This window comes from Papio anubis, chromosome 5 (assembly GCF_008728515.1).
Source record: "Papio anubis isolate 15944 chromosome 5, Panubis1.0, whole genome shotgun sequence".
Taxonomy (NCBI): Eukaryota; Metazoa; Chordata; class Mammalia; order Primates; family Cercopithecidae; genus Papio; species Papio anubis.
Window position 1 is genome coordinate 120,140,797 of NC_044980.1, and position 21,004 is coordinate 120,161,800.

A 21,004-nucleotide genomic window follows, 5' to 3' on the forward strand; every position below is an offset into this window, starting at 1 on the left:
TTCCCTGATGCCTTCTCATTCTTCTACCTTTCAAGACATCACAGTGCTCAGCCTCTGCCTTTCATTTATGGAGCACACTATTTTTATTTTTGCCTTTGCACTCGCTATTTCCTCTGCTCAGAATAATACTCTTCTCCCTGGTTCTTTATATGGCTGGCTTCTTTTTTTTTTTTTTGAGACGGAGTCTTACTGTGTTACTCAGGCTGGAGTGCAGCGGCACAATCTCGACTCACTGCAACCTCTGCCTCCTGGGTTCAAGTGATTCTCCTGTCTCAGCATCCTGAGTAGCTGGGATTACAGGCACCTACCATCATGCCTGGCTAATTTTTGTATTTTTAGTAGAGATGGGATTTCACCATATTGGCCAGCCTGGTCTCGAACTCCTGACCTCAAGAGATCTGCCCACCTCAGCATCTTTCCAAAGTGCTGAAATTACGAGTGTGAGGTACCACGCCTGGCCACACAGCTGGCTTCTGTAGGTCAATTAGTCAGCCTAAGTGCCACCACCATAGAGACACTATCTCTGACCTCCATATGCAAAGACTAAGACCCTATTACTCTGTATCACATCCCCTTTTTAACGTTTTTAAATAGGCACTTTCTAAAAATACGTGATTTGTTTACTTTTTTTTTTCTTGTCTGTCTCCCCTCCAGGATGTAAGCCCCATGAAAACATGGATTTTGTCTGTTTTATCTCTGCTGTCTAGCTGTCACTGAATGTCTAGCACAGTCCTGGGCACACAGTTATGCTTAACAAGTATTTGTGGATGGAAGGAATGATGGCATAAATGTGCCAGGAGCAGTGACAGATATAAAAATGAGATATGAGAGATGAGTAAGACACTGCCTCTTCTTTCGAGGGGTTCTTAGGTTGATAGAGGAGCTGAAGTATATAAACAAACAGATCGTCAAAGCATCTGGAGCATCCAGGGAGGAACGGACCAAAGGTCTTCGACAGAGAGGGCATGACGTGAAGTCTTTCCTTCAGTCGCCTAAGGTTGCTCAGGCTCCTGTGGCTTCGGGACGCACCTTGGCTGTGTGCAGTGTAGACACATTCTTTTTTTTTGAGATGGAGTCTCACACTGTCACCCGGGCTGGAGTGCAGTGGTGCGATCTTGGCTCACTGCAACCCCTGCCTCCTGGGTTCAAGCGATTCTCCTGCCTCAGCCTCCCAAGTAACTGGGATTACAGGCGCCTGCCACCACGCCCAGCTAATTTTTTATGTTTTTAGTAGAGGCAGGGTTTCACCATGTTGGCCAGTCTGGTCTCGAACTCCGGACCTCATGATTCACCCACCTTGGCCTCCCAAAGTGCTGAGATTACAGGTGTGAGCTACCGTACCCAGCTGACACGTTCATTCTTAATGACTTGGCAGAAAATCCTCTGGCCATAGACTGGTAGCTGCAATGAAATTGTAGAAGCCAGGCAAGATGTACTGGGTGTGGTTTCTGTGAACTTTGAGGAAAATGTGGATCTGGGAGTTCCTCACCCTCAAGAGAGAATAGATTATAGTGTAAACATCAAGGTTATTACTGAGATGGAGGAGTGACTTCTGAAATGGTGGCCCCATGACTAAGCAAGGTGTTTGAAAATCAGCCCTTGTATGAGTGGAGAATGTTTAACAATTTTGCTATCCAAACTTTCTCATATTACTTCTCAAGGTGGAAACTCTATGTGAGGACGTAGAACTTAGTTGTTAAATTTGTACCCAAATGGTGTACAAATGCATACAAAGTGCAAATGAACAGTAAGAGATTAGGCAAAGAAATGTAGACTACAAATTATTTCTAATCACATAGTGATGAGTCATATTTCATTAATCTTTTTAGACTCCTCTTTAATCAAATAAACAGCAGGAAATAACAGCCCAGTTTAAAAGAATGTTTGTACAGGGAGTAGAAATATTAGATCATAAATCTTTATAATTTCTTTCATATAAACATATACATGAAACATATACAAACCATTTTCTGACTGTACCTATGTGCTTGCTGGCTGCTGTGCTCAGAGTGAAGTGATGATATGTACAGGATGGTGCTGTACATACCTTGTTTGTTTCCCTCTCCTATTGTCTGGGACTACTGCCCAATCCTAATAGAGCCACGTGTATCTTGTCTCAGGGGGTTATACTGTCCATTGTCCATTGGCTGAAACTAGGTGTTCTGGTTTATTTTATTTATTTGTTTATTTATTTTTTTGAGACAAGAGTCTCGTTCTGTCACTCAGGCTGGAGTGCAGTGGTGCGATCTTGACAGACTGCAACTTCTACGTCCTGGGTTCAAGCGATTCTCCTGCCTCAGCCTCCTGAGTAGCTGGGACTACAGGAGCCCACCACCGTGCTCGGCTGATTTTTGTATTTTTAGTAGACGAGGGGTTTCACCATGTGGGCCAGGCTGGTCTCAAACTCCTGACCTCAAATGATCCACCCACCTCGGTCTCCCAACGTGCTGAGATTACAGGCATGAGCCACCGTGCCCAGCCGGTTCTGGTTTATTTTTATAATTAAGCTTCTTTCTTGGCTATATCTGATATCTATTGTTTGTGACCGTGTTAAAGAACTTTTTAAAACACTTGAAAATTTCCTAAGGTCAGAATTTCCCCCCAAAAGCTAATCACTCTTTTTCCTTCTTTGATCAAAGTCTTTTTAAAATTCATGCACAACCTAGTTAATTTTAATGAGTTTGAACATTTGTGCCTATAGCCTGAAGAAAATTAAGTGTTCTTCAGATGGATAAAACTCATAAAGGGCAGAGGTAAAAAGACAATAATATTTTTCCTAGTTATATAGACTATTCCAGTAGGATAAATAGTAGAGGTTATAAGAACATAGCTCTTGGTCCATAAATAAACGATGTCATCTTAAAATTCAGTGAAAACCAAATGGTTTTACTACTCACTATTTTTGCATAAAACTAGTGGAGGTAGGTAGCTTGTAAAGAAAGTCTAAATTTTGATGGAATTGATTTCAACTTGACGTTAGTATATAATTGGACATTTTTGTTCATACATTAAAGAAAAGCAGCCACTTAAAAAAAGAAACTTATGTGGTAAAATCAGTATTATATAAGCAGATTTATCCATGCTTTAAATTAGTTTTTAGAATATTTAGACCAGATCAGAGTTTAAAACACTTTTAAGACAGAAGATACTATAAGCAAAGTTAAAGGAGAAGTGAGAGATTAGGAAAATATTTTTGCAACATAATTAGACAAATGATTATTATATAAAATATGTAAAGAACCCCCACAAATCAATAAGTAAAAGAACCTCTGAACTTTAAAATAGGCAAAGGGTAGGATAAGGTAATTCAGAGGTGAGAAAGCTGATTGACCAATAAACATGACAATATGCTAATTCTTGTAATAATAGGAAAGTACATGATAAAGAAACAAGATGTCATTTCTCACCATCAGATTGGCAATGGTTAAGAAGTCTGGCAATGGTTCAAAAGTTAAGCTTTGCCAAGGATGTGAAAGGAAGCTTCCACATACCACTTCCATGAAAGTAAATTGGTAGAGTAACTTTAGAGATCAATTTGACTATGTCTAGAGTAGAATTTTAATGTGTGGACCATGTAATCCAGCAATTTTATTTCTACTTCTTTATAATTTGTTTATGTATTTTGGGGAAACATGTATTAGGAGATATATTATTTGCATCTTTTTAACAGAGAAATTTTGGAAACAACTAAAAATGTCTGTGTATGTGGGAAAAGGTAAATTTTTTGGAGGCTGTTAATATGGTGAAATGTTACATAACAGTTTATAGTATAATAATGAACTCCATTACTATAAACTTGTATATAGCATTTCATTATATTAGCAGATGTATCATTATTAATCAGCTTATAGTCCTAGCTATCGAGGAGGCTGAGGTGGGGGTATTGCTTGAGCCCAGGAGTTCAAGGCTGCAGTGAGCTAGGTTCACGCCACTGCACTCCAGCCTCAGAGACAGAGTGAGATCCTGTCTCAAAAATAAATAAATAAGAATAAAAAGTAAATCTCAATATCATAATATTGGGTGATAACAAAAGATTCACCGCAACATAAACATTTTTTATAAAACTAATAAATATATAAAATAATTCTATATCTTATTTCTAAATACATCCCCCCACACACACACACAGACTAGAAGGACATATATTAAAACTATCACAGTGTTTACCTTTGGGGTAAAGGGTAGGGAAAGAGCTGAGAACCAGGCACAAAGCAGTCAAATAGGACTTTATCTGCCGTGTTTCATTTCTTGAATTCAATGATGAAACAAACGTTATACAATGTTCATAAACAGTTAAGTCTCTGCTGTGGGTACATGAGCCTTTGTTATAGCATTATGTGTAGTCTCTCATAGTCCCATCATTTAAATTTTTTTTCTCAAGAAAACTATATTAAATCTTTCAGACCATCCAATTAGCATTGAGGATTCTAGTTTTCTTACTCTGAGATTTTAGGGAAGTCATTGAAAGCCTCTATCCTTTATCCTCACATGTCCAGAAGGAAGATAATAAACATTTTCACAACGGCGGTCCTGAACGTTTATCCTTTAATATTCATCTCAAATCCTACTTCTTCTTCTGGGAAACCTTTTCTCCCCCTCCTTTCTCTCCTCTGCCCAAAGGTGCATGGACATAAGTCCTCTGTGTTCCTCAGCAATGTGTGCAATCCTGTGTCTTGTAACACCTAGCACATTCTTTTGTGATAAATCTCACTGTGGGCCAGTCTCTTGTAATAGATAAATAAATCTTAGCTATGGTACGTGTCTTGGTAAGGAGCAAGTAGTAAGTGCTCAATAAATAGAACTTCATAGCCAAAGAAGATGCTTAACAAAATTTTAACGAAAGAAAGTATAATAATAATAAATAAATTAAAAAAAAAAGAATAAATGATCAAAAGAATAAAACTATGACAAGACTTTTAACAGCAAGATATCTTATAAGGGCTCCTGAGATTGTTATTATTCTTTTGATGTCAGTGAATGAATGTAATCCTCCCAAATTATGTAATTTTAGCTGACAAGTTATATCCTTGAGATTTTTCTGCACCGTGAATAGCATCATCAATATGTTGTCATAGAGATACATCAACATTTACACTTCAGCACAATAGAGAATAAATATTTCACACCTCTTTTTCTGGTTAATAATTTGAGATAAGCTTACATTGAAGTTATAAAATGACAGTTCATGCTTTGAAAATTCATTTAACAAACATTTTAAAAGAAGAATAAAGGTTCTGTCTCAGTCACTGAATAAAATTAATGTAAACAGCACTGGGTGGTTGTCCACGGTGATCGTTGGCACTCTGTCAGCTCTCCAGAGGGGTTTTTGACATGTGAAGGACATGGGGTTTTAATGCTTTCAGAGTATCTGGAAAATACATTTTTATTGTTCTTCTTCATGGATGGAAAAGCTTTATAAAGTTGTTTTATTTTTAAAGTGCTTGATGTTTTGAATGAGGATCTTTTCTTCTGCCATTAACAAAGGGAATGACACACCACAGCCTTGTTAGCCTGAAGCACAAGGAATGAAATCACAGGGAGATAAAAGACCCTGAGGGAACTGAGGCTTAAGAAGAAAGGGTGTATGCTTCAGGAAGAACCATGTTTTTCTGTCCTTTGAGACAGTGGAAAATTATTTTGGTCTCCTCTAAAAGGCACTCTGTAGAGAGATTTTCTTGAAAGTGACTTATTTGTACTTTATGTTTTAGACTATAAAGTATTAAATTTTCTTCTCTATTAATTTATCTCATAGTCATGGATTTTCCTATATTTAAAGTCCATGGGGAACATTATAGCCAAACTTCATGTAAATATATATTGTCAAGTCAGTATACCGATGTTGATGCATCCTAATAAATACTTGATATTTATAATTTTTTTTTTGTTTTTGAAACAGAGTCTCACCGTTGCCTAGGCTGGAGTGCAGTGGTGTGATCTTGGCTTAAGTGATTCTCCTGCCTCAGCCTCCTGAGTACTGGGATTACAGGCGTGCACCACCATGCATGGCTAATTTTCGTATTTTTAGTAGTGACAGGGTTTCGCTGTGTTGGCGAGGTTGGTCTCCAACTCCTGACCTGAGGTGTTCCGCCTGACTCAACCTCCCAAAGTGCTGGAATTACAGGTGTGAGCCACTGCGCCGGACCGACATTTATAATATTGAAGGCACATGTAGTGTTCGTTATTACAAACAGTAACACCAGTGGGGTTAGTTATGTATTATAAGCAGACATCTCTTTCCCTATCATAAGCTTGAGTTCTAAGATTTGATATGTTATCCCACTGTAAGTATCTGGTAGAGATGTATCTTAAAGTTCTTTACCCCTATGCAATTCAACAATTAGATCCTAAGGCTATTAAACCAAGACTTTAAAACAACAACAACAACAACAACCTGCTGTGTGTGGTGGCTCATGACTATAATCCCTGCACTTTGGGACAACAACCTGCTGTGTGTGGTGGCTCATGACTATAATCCCTGCACTTTGGGAGGCCCAGGCAGGAGCACTGCTTGAGGCCAGGAATTCAAGACCAGCCTGGGCATCATAGTGAGACCTTGTCTCTACAAAATATTTTTAAAAATTAGCTGGGCATGGTAGCATGTGCTTGTATTTCCAGCTACTCTAGAGGCTGAGGTGGGAGGATCAATGAAGCCCAGGAGTGAGAGGTTACAGTGAGCTATGTTTGTGCCACTGCGCTCCAGTCTAGGTAGCACAGCGAGACTGTCTCTAAAAACAAACAAAACAAACAATAAAAAACACCTGACCTGCTCAGTTCATCTAGGGTTTATACCTAGTACAGGTACACAGAACTCGGCATTTCTGTTGCTATCTGTCATTTAGAATCAGTTCCTTTAAAAAGTGTCTTACAGTTCAAACTGCATTTCAAGGTTGCTTCTGTTGTCTTAGTTGGTGAACCATGGGCATAGATAAACTGAAGAAAAATCAAGGCAGTGAGATTCTGTGGCACCTGTCAATTTGGCAATATTCTCCAGATTTTATTTATGACATCTTTTTATGCTAAAGTGGGGATTACTAAGAAAGTCATGTTTTTGTTTATTTCTCCTTTTATGTTTCTGAACCCTATATACAAGCCTACACTTCTTGACATACAGTCACCAGCAAGTAGGAAATGTCTAAACCCCAGTTTTTAATTGGCAATGAAGACTAAATGTAAAGTAGTTCTGGGTTTCCTTGCAGGCCTGAACTCACTCCAGTTGTCTTTGTAAAAAAGAATGAAAGGTTTGAGGCTTCTTTTTTTTCTTTATAGAGTTACTGGGCAATTTCGTTTCTGAAATTTCACGTTGTGAGAACTAAGTTGTCCTTTCCGGCATGAATGACTCACGCAAGACAAACAAATAATACAAACGAAGGTCAGACACGTTAGTGCAGCTTCATACATAGCTGGAGGATGTTTTTCTAGGGCATTCTTTTTGCTGGGCTGGGACATCCCAATGTGCAAATCATGGAATAAAATTTCTGCTGTTACTAGATCTGTGCAGTGTCACATATAACAAAAAGTACTTTTTGTGTAATTAGTGTGTTCTGCCATCTTCATTTTACAAAAAAATAAAAGTTGGGGACTACCCCAAGGTTTTGTAGCACTGAATTGGCCGTGGGCCAGCTAGGGCCCAGGTCTAGCCAATGTAAAGAGGCTACAGTCCCTCCTTGAGCCAGCTAGTGATTGAGGAATTTTGTAACAAGGTGAACATGATGGTAAACATCACTTCTTTCTTAAAGGGCAAAATGAGTTCATCTATTTTTATCAATTGCTTGGTTGGTTGCTGATGGAGTCCTTTAGATGAGACAAGTATTAATGTATCCTTATTCCTTCCTCCAGAGCACCTCTCCATTTAACATTTCTGTTTATCTCTAATGATGTCCCCTTTCTTGTCCTACATGAAAAAAGGAGATTTACTATATTCTTTACATGTGTTCAAAGATTTTTTCTAATGCCTTGTTTTTTGTCAATACATGTGTGATTATGGGCATGATAGGATATTCCTTATCAAAACTATTCTGATGAACCTGCTGCTACACCTTGAAGCCTGGGAACTGTCATTTTAAGCAAACAACTATTATTTCTCAGATAAACCGTTGTGAGACATTTGTTCTAGAATGTTCCCCTTTGAAAACCAGGCAGAAGCAGTTAATCTGCGCTGATTCCGGTTTTGTATGTAATTGATGACCATCACTTCTTTGGGGTGGTCAGTGTGGTATAAGGGATGATTGCAGCTTTGGAGACATTGCATTGATGGACTTGGGTTGAACCCTTGCTTTTGCCACTCGAACGCCAAGTGGCTTTGAACAAATGGCCATCTGAGTTCATTTTGCAAATGGAAATATTGGAATAATTATACCTAACTCATTGAGTTATTGTGAGGTTTAAATTAAATAGCTACATAATGTCCCTCATAATGTAATAATGCCTGGCACATGTTAGAAACTCAATATATCTTATAAAGCCTCCCCTTCCACTCTCTATTTCATGTCCTTTGCATGGAAAATTGGGCCGAGGGTTTGCAGCATGTTAGGAGAGAAGAATCTACCTAGAATTTTGAAGATAATTTTATGGGTTTCTCTGCTTGTGAAAGTTATGGCTCTCTACATTCACAATCACTCTCATTTATTCACCAGCTATTTTCTGAGTGCCAGCCATGTGCCAGGTACTACATGGGTCTGGTTTTCAGATCTATATACTCTTAAAGCTAATGACATTGATACTATGTTCATAGCAAGTTTTCCAGCTTTTTTATTTGTATAGAATTATCATAATTATTATTTTGAGACAGGCTCTCACTCTGTCACCCAGGCTGGAGTGCAGTGGCACCATCTCAGTTCACTGCAGCCTCGACCTCCTGGACTCAAACAATCCTTCCTCCTCAGCCTCCTGAGTAGCTGGGACTACAGGTGCATGCCACCACATCCAGCTAATTTTTGTATCTTTTGTAGAGATGGGTTTTCACCCATGGGTTACCCAGGCTGGTCTCGAACTCTTGAGCTCAAGCAATCCGCCCACCTCAGCCTTCCAAAGTGCTGGAATTACAAGTGTAAGCCACCATGCCCAGCCTACATAGAATTATTATCAACTTCTAGAAGCTCTTCAAATCTGGCTATCTCTTTAATTTTATTTTCTCTTTGAGAAATGTCTTATGTTCTCACTACTGAGGTAATTTCTTTCTCAGTGTCCCTAAATACTGAGTAATTGGCTGACCCCAAAGCCTTACTCAGTGAATCATTAATCATTTGTTGCTCTGCCTTAGAAAGACTGCTGGTTTCATATTAGATGAGAAATATAATGGTGGAATATTATACCTAACTGAGACATAATTTCAGTACTTCAGGAGCAGAATGGCCTCATGTAAAGCCCTTGACTTTTTGTGTGCAGAAAGCCTTGGGTTTGAGTACTGATGGCCCCACTGATTAGTTTTGGGACGTTTTACCTAAATGTTCTAATCCTAAATATCCTCTATGTGCTTGTCATAATTGTCATGAGGAGTAGAAATAGGTATAATCCAGTCAGAATGGTTACTATTAAAAAGTCAAAAAATAACAGATGCTGGCGAGGTTGTGGAGAAAAGGGAATACCCTGTTGGTTGGAGTGTAAATTCGTTCAATTATTGTGGAAGACAGTGTGGTGATTCTTCAAAGAGCTGAAAGCAGAACTACCATTCGATCCAGCAATCCCATTATTGGGTATATATCCAGAGGAGTATAAATTGTTCTAACATAAAGATACATGCACGTCAATGTTCACTGCAGCCCTGTTCACAATAGCAAAGACATGGAATCAACCTAAATGGCCATCAGTGGCAGACTGGATAAAGAAAAGGTGCTACAAATACACCATGGAATACTGTGCAGCCATATAAAAGAATGAGATCATGTTCTTTGCAGGGGCATGAATGGAACTGGAGGCCATTATCCTTAGCAAACTAATGTGGGAACAGAAAACCAAATATTGCATGTTCTCAATTGTAAGTGGGAGCTAAATATTGAGAACACATGGACACATAAAGAGGAACAACGGACACTGGGGCCTATTGGCAAGTGGAGGGTGGGAGGAGGGAGAGGATCAGAAAAAAATAACTATTAGATGCTAAGCTTAGTACCTGGGTGATGAAATAATCCGTATAACAAACCCCCATGACATGAGTTTACCTGCCTAGCAAACCTGCACATGTACTTCCTTTTTAAAAAGAAAGAGATAGGTAAAACATAAAGCACGGAACCTGGCATGATGTAAATGCTCAGCAGATAGAACCATTTAAAAAATCTTACCGCTTGCTTTTCTTTTACTGCCAAAAGGATACACATTTACTGTAAAACATTTAGAAAACCTGGTTAAACCAAAGGAGTAAAAGAATAATCGTACATAATCTCAAGACCCAGAGATACCCATTGATGCCATTTCTCTGTCTCTCTCATTTTCACCCTTTTTCCTCTTTTCCCCAGATAGCAGTTTCAACCATATGCAATTGCTGATATTTGGCTATCTTTACCTAAATTAATGACAGTTTCATTGGGTTCATTCTGATATATTGCTAAAATTGGATTATGTGGTGCATTGTTTTTTGAGATTTTTTTTTTTTTTTTTTTTTTTTGAGACAGAGTCCCACTCTGTCATCCAGGTTGGAGTTCAGTAGAGCAATCATGACTCGCTGCAGCCTCAACCTCCTGGGCTCAAGTGATCCTGCCACCTTAGCCTCCTGAGTAGCTGAAACTACCAGTGCAAGCCACCACGCTGGGCTAATTTTTGTATGTTTTCGTAGATGTGGGGTCTTGCTATGTTTCCCAGGCTGGTCTCTAACTCCTGACCTCAAATGATCTTCCTGTCTCAGCTTCACAAGTGCTGGAATCATAGGCATGAGCCACTGTGTCTGGCCTTTTTAAAATCTACTTTTTATAATTATGATATCATAAATATTGTTCCAGTTGATACAATCATCTTCTATAAAATCATTTAATTAATGGATAGTATTCCATTGTATGACTGTACCAAATTTTTTTGACCAGTTGCCTATTCCTGGAAAACTAGGTTGTTTTCAATTTATTGTTATAATCAGTGCTAGGATAAATGTCCTTACAGCTTTGGAGAGAGTGAAATATAGTGGTTTAGAACACAGACTCTGGAGGCAGGAGGTCTGTGCTTCACCCCTTGCTACCTGTGTAACTTTGAGCAAGTCACTTGGATCTTAATTTCTTTATCTACATAATAGGGACAACAATAGCACCTATTTCATAGGGTCACTATGAGGGTTAATCTATCGTGAGTGCTTGGAACAGTGTCTGTGGGCATGCTAAGTTATTATTAATGAGTTAGCTATTTATCTTTTATGAATGGTTATTATCTTTATGTGTATCTATACACACACACATGCACACACACACACACACTCACACACATATACATGCTTATTTCTTTGGGAAAAACTCCCAAAAGAAGAATTGATGGTAAAGGGGCTTTATTAGACTTTGCCAGACTACTTTCTAATAAGGATGTGGTAATTTACTGTCCTGTAGTACTATATAAGAGTGCTGGTTTCCAGCTGGCTGCAGCAGCTCCTTCCTGTAATCCCAGCACTTTGGGATGCCAAAGTGCCCAGATAGCTTGAGCTCAAGAGTTCAAGACCAGCCTGGGTAACATGATGAAACCTCATCTCTACCAAAAATACAAAAAAGTAGCTGATCGTGGTGGTGGGCGTCTGTAGTCCAAGCTACTCAGGTGAGAGGATCACTTCAGCCCAGGGCAGGTTAAGGCTGCAGTGAGCCAAGATCGCACCACTGCACTCCAGCCTGGGTGATAGAGGGAGACCCTGTCTTAAAAAAAAATGCGGATTTGCACTCACAGGGGAGGTTACCATTATCACTGTAAGCATCAGTCTCAACATCATTATTATTGTGACTCAGGGTGCACAGATTTTCACCTCTGAAATCAGAATGCATCTAATCATCATTGTCAAACAGATGACTGTCATACATGGCTGTGCAAAACCTATTGACTCTGCTGAAATGAAGAAAGGGTGTCATTGCATCCTAACATCTATGAAATTCAGTTTCATTTGGAAATTACAGAACTAGGCCAGCAAATATAAAGATTATGAACTAGTTGCTGGGCACAGTGGCTCACACCTGTAATCCTAGAACTTTGGGAGGCCAAGGATGGAGGATCTCTTGAGGCCTTGGGTTCAAGATCAGCCTGGGAAACATAGTGAGACCCCATCTCTACAAAAAGTAAAATAAAGAAAAATTATCATTTGAGTGCAAAGTGAATGACATGGAAAGTAGATAATACTATTTACAGAGAGTATCTTGGATCGGTTCTCAAAAGCGTGCCTAAGGACAGAGTTTCCTGAGCTGCATTTGGAAGGCTGGGGAGTACTGAGGGAGCGAGAGGACAGGTGTACTATCTCTCCATAGTTATTCCTACTTCTTTTTGTTGTGTACAGAGCTGTAAAAACGTTAATGGCCATAGTACAATAGCAGAGAGAATCAAGTTAGTGTTCATAGTCTTTTGGCTGTTGGCATGTATCATTCCCTGCAGCCCCTGCACCCCTCACACCCAGACTTCCTACTTAACAATCCTCTACCCCGTACCTAAATGTGGCACACCCTGCCTTTTGGTCTCAGTTTAGGCAACAGTTTAGCTGGGAAGCCTTTTCTGATACACCAACACTGGTTGCTTAAGTATCACCTCCTTATGTTTTCCATTGTACCTCATCCATCCCCTGACCTTATTACTTATATTCAGTATTGTATTACCTCAGACTTGATGTCTCTGTCATTAAATGGTAAGCTGTAGAAGCCTGTGCTCTTTATTTTCCTTTGAATTCCAGTCTAGCACCATGTCTGATGCATGGCAGGTACTTAAAAAATATCATTTGAATGAACTTCAGTACCCAGCCCATGAATGTAACCTGGGGTTACTGGGGTATTGAAAGTTATAGCCATAAGGGTTCCAATGTGAGTCTATTGTTTTGAGAAGATCCAGTTCTCTACTAGTTTTTACTTAAGGATTGGAGCTTCAATTATATGTAATCCTAGTAGTACTAAACCAGCAGTTTAAACTTCCAACTTATTATGAGAGCTTATTAGAGCAAGCTGTCTGTGCCTGTCTGAGACTCTCATTAAGCCATTCCATGAAATATCTGCAGGAATCTGGGCATCTTGCATCTGAGAGCCCATTTCCGGTGGTTAGTACAGTAAGAACTGAAACCAGAGGCTGAAAATGAGTTGGCACTTGCTCATAGCATTTAGGTCACTTTCAGTTTAATCTGAAATAAAATTTTGTTCCTTTACCTCTTTTTTAAAAATAGAATACTCAAGCTATTTTCATGTTAACTATGTATTTTATAAGTTGTTAGTGGGAATAGCCAACCAGTCACTTTCTCTTGTGGAGCGAAAGAAACTCTTGCCCTGTGAGGTTGGAGTGAAGTGTTAAGGAAAAGTTGTCAGATGGTTTGAGTTCAGACTCTCTCCAAGCTGTCTCTCCAAACATGGTACTTCAATTCAGAATAACTGGTCAAATTCTGCACTAAACATAAGGAATGAATTCTGCCTCCGGTCTAGACAAAGTCAGTTTACCCTTGTAGTTATCAGGGATGAAAGCTGGCTTATGTGCTGTAGCCTGTATAACTCACTGGGATACATTTAAAAATGGATACGTTGAAATGGTTAAATATGACAAATGAAGAAAGGAAAGGAAGTCACAGTAATGTCTGAATTCAACCCAGGTTTCTGTGTCCTACTTGTTCTAATTCCTATTTGTCTGTAAAGATCTGTATGTGAATGTTTTTCCTGAATAGACCATGTTAATGAACAGTATTCATATTGTGAGGTCCATGTATTAGTGGCAGTTTAGGAAAATACAGGCCAAAGCGGGGAAGTTATCACTTGAAAACATGTCACTGTGCTTGGATATAGCCAGGAAATTAACCATGTCAACATGATAATATTTCTTGAAAAGCCTGAAACCCATTTTTCTATGCTGATAGTTATCAATTTCTGCTATAAACTCATTTCTATCATGATAAGATATCTTCAAAGTTTTTTTGTTGTTGTTGTTCTTTTTCTGTTCTAATCCTAAGAAAACAGAGCTGGTGTCTGCCTGACTGTTCCACTGGGAGATAAGTTGTTGAATGAGGTGTAGAACACGGTTGTGAGGAAAAGGAGAAATCAGTCCTGTCCCCTTAGTTCCTGTACTTCTCCCTACCACTCTCTTGTTTTATAAAACATGTTCTGTAAAGCATGTGTGCTTGGGGCCACCAAGACCACAGTGTCACATGGGGGAAAACTCTGTAATAACCCACCATGATTTTTTAAAGTGCTTTTGACATGATCTTGCTGTTTGTATCAAGGTAATTTTATTAGGTAAAATTTATTTTTTGTCAGTCAACTAATTCTCCACTGAACATAAGGAGTTGACAGATATTTAATTCAATATCTGAGGCTCCTAGAAGTTAAGAGGGACATGGAAATTTTGGAGAGCGTTCAGTAAAAGGATAAATGAAACCAAATAAACTTTTTGAAACTCAGTAAAAGTATTAGAGTTGTAGTATTTAGAGAAGAGCAGGCCAAGCTGCATTCATGTTTGTAAATAAGGTCATTTTTAATATAGAGGACAGTGGTGAACTGGTTTACTATACTGTGAAAAAGTCAGGAGAAGAAAAGGATTCAATGATAAGATAACGAATTTGGCTCATGTGGAATGATTTTTCTTACTCTTGAGGATTGATAAATCAAGTAACAAGTTACAAAGGCATGTGTAATTTATTTCGGAGGCCCTTCAAAACAGGACGGAGTCTTCTCTACCTGGGGTAGCTGAGAGGATCAAAAGGAACATACCATGCAATTTTCTTAAAGATTTTTTTTTCTTTTAAGATCCTAGATTAAAAGAATTACAATGGAAAAAAGACTCATTGTCCATATCCATAGGCAATAAAAGAAACAACTCATATGAATAACAATTAGGCTTCAGTCTCATTTTGGAACTACTACCTAATCTTATTTTGTGAAAGAAGATTGTGAGTTCTTAGGTAATTGCTTTCTTGATCTGCTTTAGGTTCCATAATTCTCTCTCATTGTTTTTAATTGTATTAAAGTGTGTTTATTAAAGTACTAATGAAACCAAAGTCATACTGATTAAAAACAGAATTATTCATTTAAACCTTTTGATATTATGAAATCAAAGGTAGATTCTAATATTGGAAGACAGATTCAGTACTTCTGATGAGTTGTTTGCTGTGTACCTAGAGTTTTTTTCTTTTGAACAATTTATTCCAGGTCTGTTGAGGTTACAAAATTTTTACGAAATGAAACTGTTTTTTTAATCATAAAAGCAGTTTATTCTAAGAGCTCTAGGCAGGGTGCTTCTTCTTCAAGTGATTTTTATAGCATCTAATAAATAAATATGCTGCTGGCTCGGCAATACGTATTAAGAGTACACATTTTGTTTATCATCACCGTCTCTAATTTTTTAGAATGTTTGGAATTGAAGTTTTTTTCCTTCCCTACTCCCCTTTTCTACTCACTGACTTTTATATTGAAGCCTCTCTTTCTTTTCTTTGGAACTGCACCTTAAATAGATCTCTCAAATGCTATTTTCTTCCTTTGTCTTTTACCCAGTTTTGTTTCTCTATTATCTTTTTATTTAATGTGCATTCTTCAGCTTCAGGCATGTCTTATTTTTTTAAATATGTCAATGTATTTAAGCATATTTGTCCATTTTTTTCTGCCCATTATTATTATTATTATTGTTATTATTATTATTATTTTGGTCGGTAATTCTGATTACCTTCCAATCACAGATGTTTTGACTGATATCTTAAAAGCAAATCAGTAGTTTCCTTCTTAGAGGACTTGGGACTCTGGCCCAGACCTGTAGCAGGGTCAGTCCACTCCCCAGTACCTCTGCCTCTGGGTCCCCTCTCCCTTTTCATGGTCACTGCCTGTGACGGTGATCTGGACTGTTGCCATTTTTCCTGCTCCATCTCTCTGCCTCTCATCGTCAACTCCTTCCACACACCTAGGAGGAGGCAAATCTGTGCTCTCCCTTCTTGCTTAAATTCTTTCACTATCAATCCCTTGTTCACAAGATGCAATCCAAACCCCTTCATATGCAAAAATGTCCCTGCATGAGCTGATCATTCCCATCTGCCTAGCCAGCCTGCTCTCCTTGCAGAACCCGTGAGCTCTTCCCCTAGCCCATTTCTCCAGCCACATCAGACCCCACACTCTGGATTCAGAACACAGTCTGAGTAAACGCATGGGGACTTTTTATTTTTTTATTGACATGATTGCAATGAAGTTAAGCAATGGAGTGATAGGAGGTGGCCCAGTTGGTGCTGAGCACCAGTTTGTGAAGCATTGCCATGGGTTGGGGCCAGGACCCTGATGTCCAGCTAATGAATGGCGATGAGAGGGCACCAAGCCATTCTCCCCAAGAGGAGAAGAAATCTGGTTCTCCCTTACCCACACCCATGCTCTGATATTCATTGTTTCTCTCCCCAACCTCAGCCTGTGATGGTGATCACTGGGGTCCCCACTGCACCAGCCGGTGCCAGTGCAAAAATGGGGCTCTGTGCAACCCCATCACCGGGGCTTGCCACTGTGCTGCGGGCTTCCGGGGCTGGCGCTGTGAGGACCGCTGTGAGCAGGGCACTTATGGTAACGACTGTCATCAGAGATGCCAGTGCCAGAATGGAGCCACCTGCGACCACGTCACGGGGGAATGCCGCTGCCCACCAGGATACACCGGAGCCTTGTAAGTCACATGCTGCCCAGCAGCAGAGCGGAGCCCACCCACCCTCTCCATTCATGCTGCTGCTGCCATCATATTTCTTGTGCTTCAGTTTGCATTGCTGCCTGAAGAGTTACTGATGGGTCTAGGCTGCAGGCACAGATGCAGAGGTCAGCAGTGATGGCCACTAGGTGCTGCTGCTGCTGGCTCTTGGACATCAGAGCCCAGCCTGAATCTAAGGGCCAGCTTCCATACTTTCCTTTTAGCAAGGCAAAGAGAAAGAGGGTCAGTCAGGATGTTGTGTTGAATGGCACTATTTGGGGGTTGTTGGGGCATATTTGGGGTTCTGTTTGGATCTCCCGAGATTATGTTCATTTATACTGCTGGGTGTTAATGGTCCATGTCTTTTTGCTCTTTGTGGCAATTAAATAGCTGGGGAAAGCTGGGTGGGTTCAGTGCATTAGAAGAGAAAAGGAGGAAGGTGTTAAAAATAGTCCATAATAAAAGATTAAGTCTTAGGGATACATACGTTATTTAATGCCCATGTATACATATTGCTTTGTGAATGTAAAGATATATGTATTACATCTATGTAGATTATGTGCACACACAGTTTAATTCTTTCTGAGGAACATTCAAGCAACTACTTAACCTCCACTGTCTTTATTTTGTGGGAAGGGCATGCTTCAGTTCACTTCTATTCACCAACAGAATTAAGAGGCAGAAGTTGCTAAAAAAAAAAGTAAGAGATAGAAAAAGCTATTCTCTTACCGAGAAAATTACATTTATAAATCACAGAACTAAAACTTGAAAAAACAAAATATGGCTGATTAGGTAAACACTTCCTGCCAACGGTGTTAAATGTCTGTAGAGTGGAGCTAAAGAAAAAAATTGCATTACCCTAGAAAGCCCTGATTTTCAGAATTGAAGATTATCTCAAACTGTTTAATTGTTAATATTGCTTTTATGGGTTTTCATCAAGGCCACAATTGAACTGGGCTCTGGGAAACTTGGAGCGAATTCCCAGGAGACCAGGAAAGACAAAGGCTTAGAGAAGAAGGGCCATGCGACACGTGGGTAGGTGAGAGAAGGGAAACTTGTCAGTCAGGAGGAGAGAACGCCAAAAATGGATGATGAGAAGGAGTTCATGTCTTTTGTAGGGACATGGATGAAACTGGAAGCCATCATTCTCAGCAAACTAACACAGGAACAGAAAACTAAACACTGCATGTTCTCACTCATAAATGGGAGTTGAACAATGAGAACACATGGACACAGGGAGGGGAATATCACACACCAGAGTCTGTCTGGGGGTGGGGGAAAAGGGGAGGGAGAGCATTAGCACAAATACCTAATGCATGCGGGACTTAAAACCTAGATGACAGGTTGATAGATGCAGCAAACCACCATGGCACATGTACACCTGCATAACAAACCTGCACATTCTGCACATGTATCCTGGAACTTAAAGTACAATTTTAAAAATGAAAAAAATGAATGATGAATATGTGCACAAAGGGTGTGATGTGCAACATCTCAATTTTCTTTGGGAATAGAACAAACACATAAACAAAGGTAGACTTAAATTGGAGCACAAGCCCTTTATAAGAGTTACATGAAAAGTTCCTGTCACCAATGAGTGTTTGGCCAGTTTTCTTCCTCAGTGTTCTCAGACAGGACAGCTTCTCTTCCAACTGAAATGGCTTTATTAGAAAGTACCCCAAAACAAAGGGAAGGACTGGGTGACTCCTCAAAGACACTTCCAGGCAATATGATTAATGTTCTTGATGTCAATTAATTAAATGAAGCGATTATTGAACACAGAAAACTTGTCTATTTTGGGGACCCTGGGCGCTGTTGTGCCTGTGAACCTGAGGATCACGTGTCTGGGAAATAACAGTGTCCTTTGTCACATGTTAATCCCTCAGCTGTGAGGATCTTTGTCCTCCTGGTAAACATGGTCCACAGTGTGAGCAGAGATGCCCTTGTCAAAATGGAGGAGTGTGTCATCACGTCACTGGAGAATGCTCTTGCCCTTCTGGCTGGATGGTAAGCTTCCTTCCCACCTCCTCTGCCCCTGCCCCAAAGTCACCCATTCCAGGATACTCAGTGAATACATATGCAGGAGACTTTAGCACAAAAGAAAGTTACCATGATGGTTGAAGATTGGAAAGACTCAAGCCATTTTAAAGCCGAAGCTCTTCAGTTCTGAGGAGACAGAAGAAGGTGATTTAGTCCTAGACTTGAAGTGCATTAAAGGTTGTCATGTAAAGGATAGTGGCCATCTGTCCTGCATTTCCCTTAAAGATACAAAAAGAGAGACAAATATCTAGTCTCACATGACAGTCAGTGCTGATAAACACTGGATTTATTTAATAATTATTTTCATAATTTTGTTCCAGGAGTTGCTGTTGTTCTTTGGGAACATTATTCTCAACAGTATAAGTGTCATGTGAAAAAAAAATCATATAAATCTGGGGATACATTGAGGTAAACCACATTTACCAAATATTGCAGGACTTCTCAGAGCCTTGGGTGTGATAATCCAAGAAGAGGCTATTCAACATATTCTCCAAACTTTGACCAGGGTACCCTTTCTTTATGTAGCAATTTCACATGCTTAGAGTTACGTAGAATACACAGTAACAATTAGCTTCAAATTAGACATCTGAAATCAGGAAACAGAATAATATTGATGTCATCTCTCTGAGTTGATTTGTGCCTATGTCTGCTTGAAGGCAGATGAGTGAGCAACCAATATCTGTTTCCTTCATTAGCAAACTATTTAACAGAGCAATTGACTTTTTTTTTTTTTTTATCACCTTCTATTTCCATGAGCAGTGCTGAAGCTGTTCTTTCAGAGGTTACAAGGGACTGAATTGCCAAGACTCTTCTGTTCTCATTCAGCTTCACTTCTCCAAAGCTTTTCTTTCTGTTGATCACCAACCTCTGTTCCTTAATTCCTTTGCCTTCTCTTTTTCTAATCATCCCCTCTCTTACCTTTCATACTAAAGATCTCTTTTTCTAATTCCGCTTCTTCTACATACTACTTCATTACAGGATTTTGTCCTCTTTTCTCACCATAAATCCACTCTGGCAATCTCATCCAGACCCATAGCTTTAAGAAGCACTTGATGGTTTTCCTAGATGTTGATCTTACCTGCCTTGAGCTTAGATTTATATTTGTCACCCCAACCTTGATAACCTATAGACACAAAGCCACCATCTGTTTGGGCAATGTCCAAGCTAGAGTCTCCACAGCCAGACCTAGGCGGAGAATTGGTCTGGTATTGCCCTTTCTTGTGGCTGTGGAACAAAGGAGAACTGGAGTTCATTTTTCAATGAGGGTCTTGGGAAGTAAGAGAGAGTTTAAGATGTCAAGGCCACTGGGGCAAGTATACAATAAAAATCAGATCTGAGAGGGTCAGAAATGATGAGTAGCCCAGACAAAGCTCATTTTAGAGGCAAAGCGTGGAGAAACAGCATGAGGCAACGGAGTTTGAGAGAGAGGAGAACTTTAATTGAGTGCCTGAGGATGAGGACAAGGTGAAAGAGAAGCTGTTTAAGGAGTACTGAGCAGGTTTGAGCAGGCCTGGCAGAGTTGATGTTAATAAATTTAATAAATCCAAACTTGTATACCCAAGCCTTTTGTAAGGCTACTCCTCCTCTACCTTTTTGTCTTGGTTAAAACTAACACTTCTCTCTTAGTTGTCTGAGGTAAAGATGCTGGGTTATTTTTGACTCCTTCTATTCTTTCATTTCCTATACTCAGCCTTTTGCCAGCGTTGGTCTTCTGCGATGAAAGTGTTTTGCTGGAGCAGCAGAGTGTTGAGAACCCCATGCTCTCTGGATAAGGAACTGCGGGCCTTTTACTCCTAGGACTTCTGTGTAGATATTGTCTGTGGAGTTGCCTCGCCTTGCCTTGAGGCTGAAGCTCTTCTCAGTTGGGGTGGTCAGGATGTGAGTAAATGGTAACCGCACGCTTGGGTTATGAGTCCCAGTATGTAGACAGATGGACCCCTCTCTAGCGGCCCAACGGAGCCTCCCCTCACCTCTTTCTCTGTGTCCTGGGCCCCTTACCTCACTTCTGCTTCAAAAATCCTTCAGCTTGTTTTTTTCTCCTGTGTAGCTGAGCTTTCAACTTATACTTCTCCTTTACAACATGTTATTTGTGCTGTCATCCTATGTGCTTTTCAAAGTTGAATATATATTCCTATTATACACACATACCTTCGTATTTTAACTAAGAGAAATCATGTCCTCTTTAAAG

At 39.7% G+C, this 21,004-nt stretch overlaps 1 protein-coding gene across 4 annotated transcripts in view; it reads left to right on the forward strand.

The window, feature by feature from the left end:
- Nucleotides 1-21,004, forward strand: part of MEGF10 (multiple EGF like domains 10) — a 375,350-nt gene that overhangs the window by 295,436 nt on the left and 58,910 nt on the right. For all 4 annotated transcript variants that reach the window (XM_021940186.2, XM_021940185.2, XM_021940188.2 and 1 more), the window contains 2 exons: nt 16,512-16,758; nt 18,663-18,783. In XM_021940186.2, the coding sequence (XP_021795878.2) occupies nt 16,512-16,758; nt 18,663-18,783 (368 nt within the window). The remainder of the gene's footprint in view (nt 1-16,511; nt 16,759-18,662; nt 18,784-21,004) is intronic.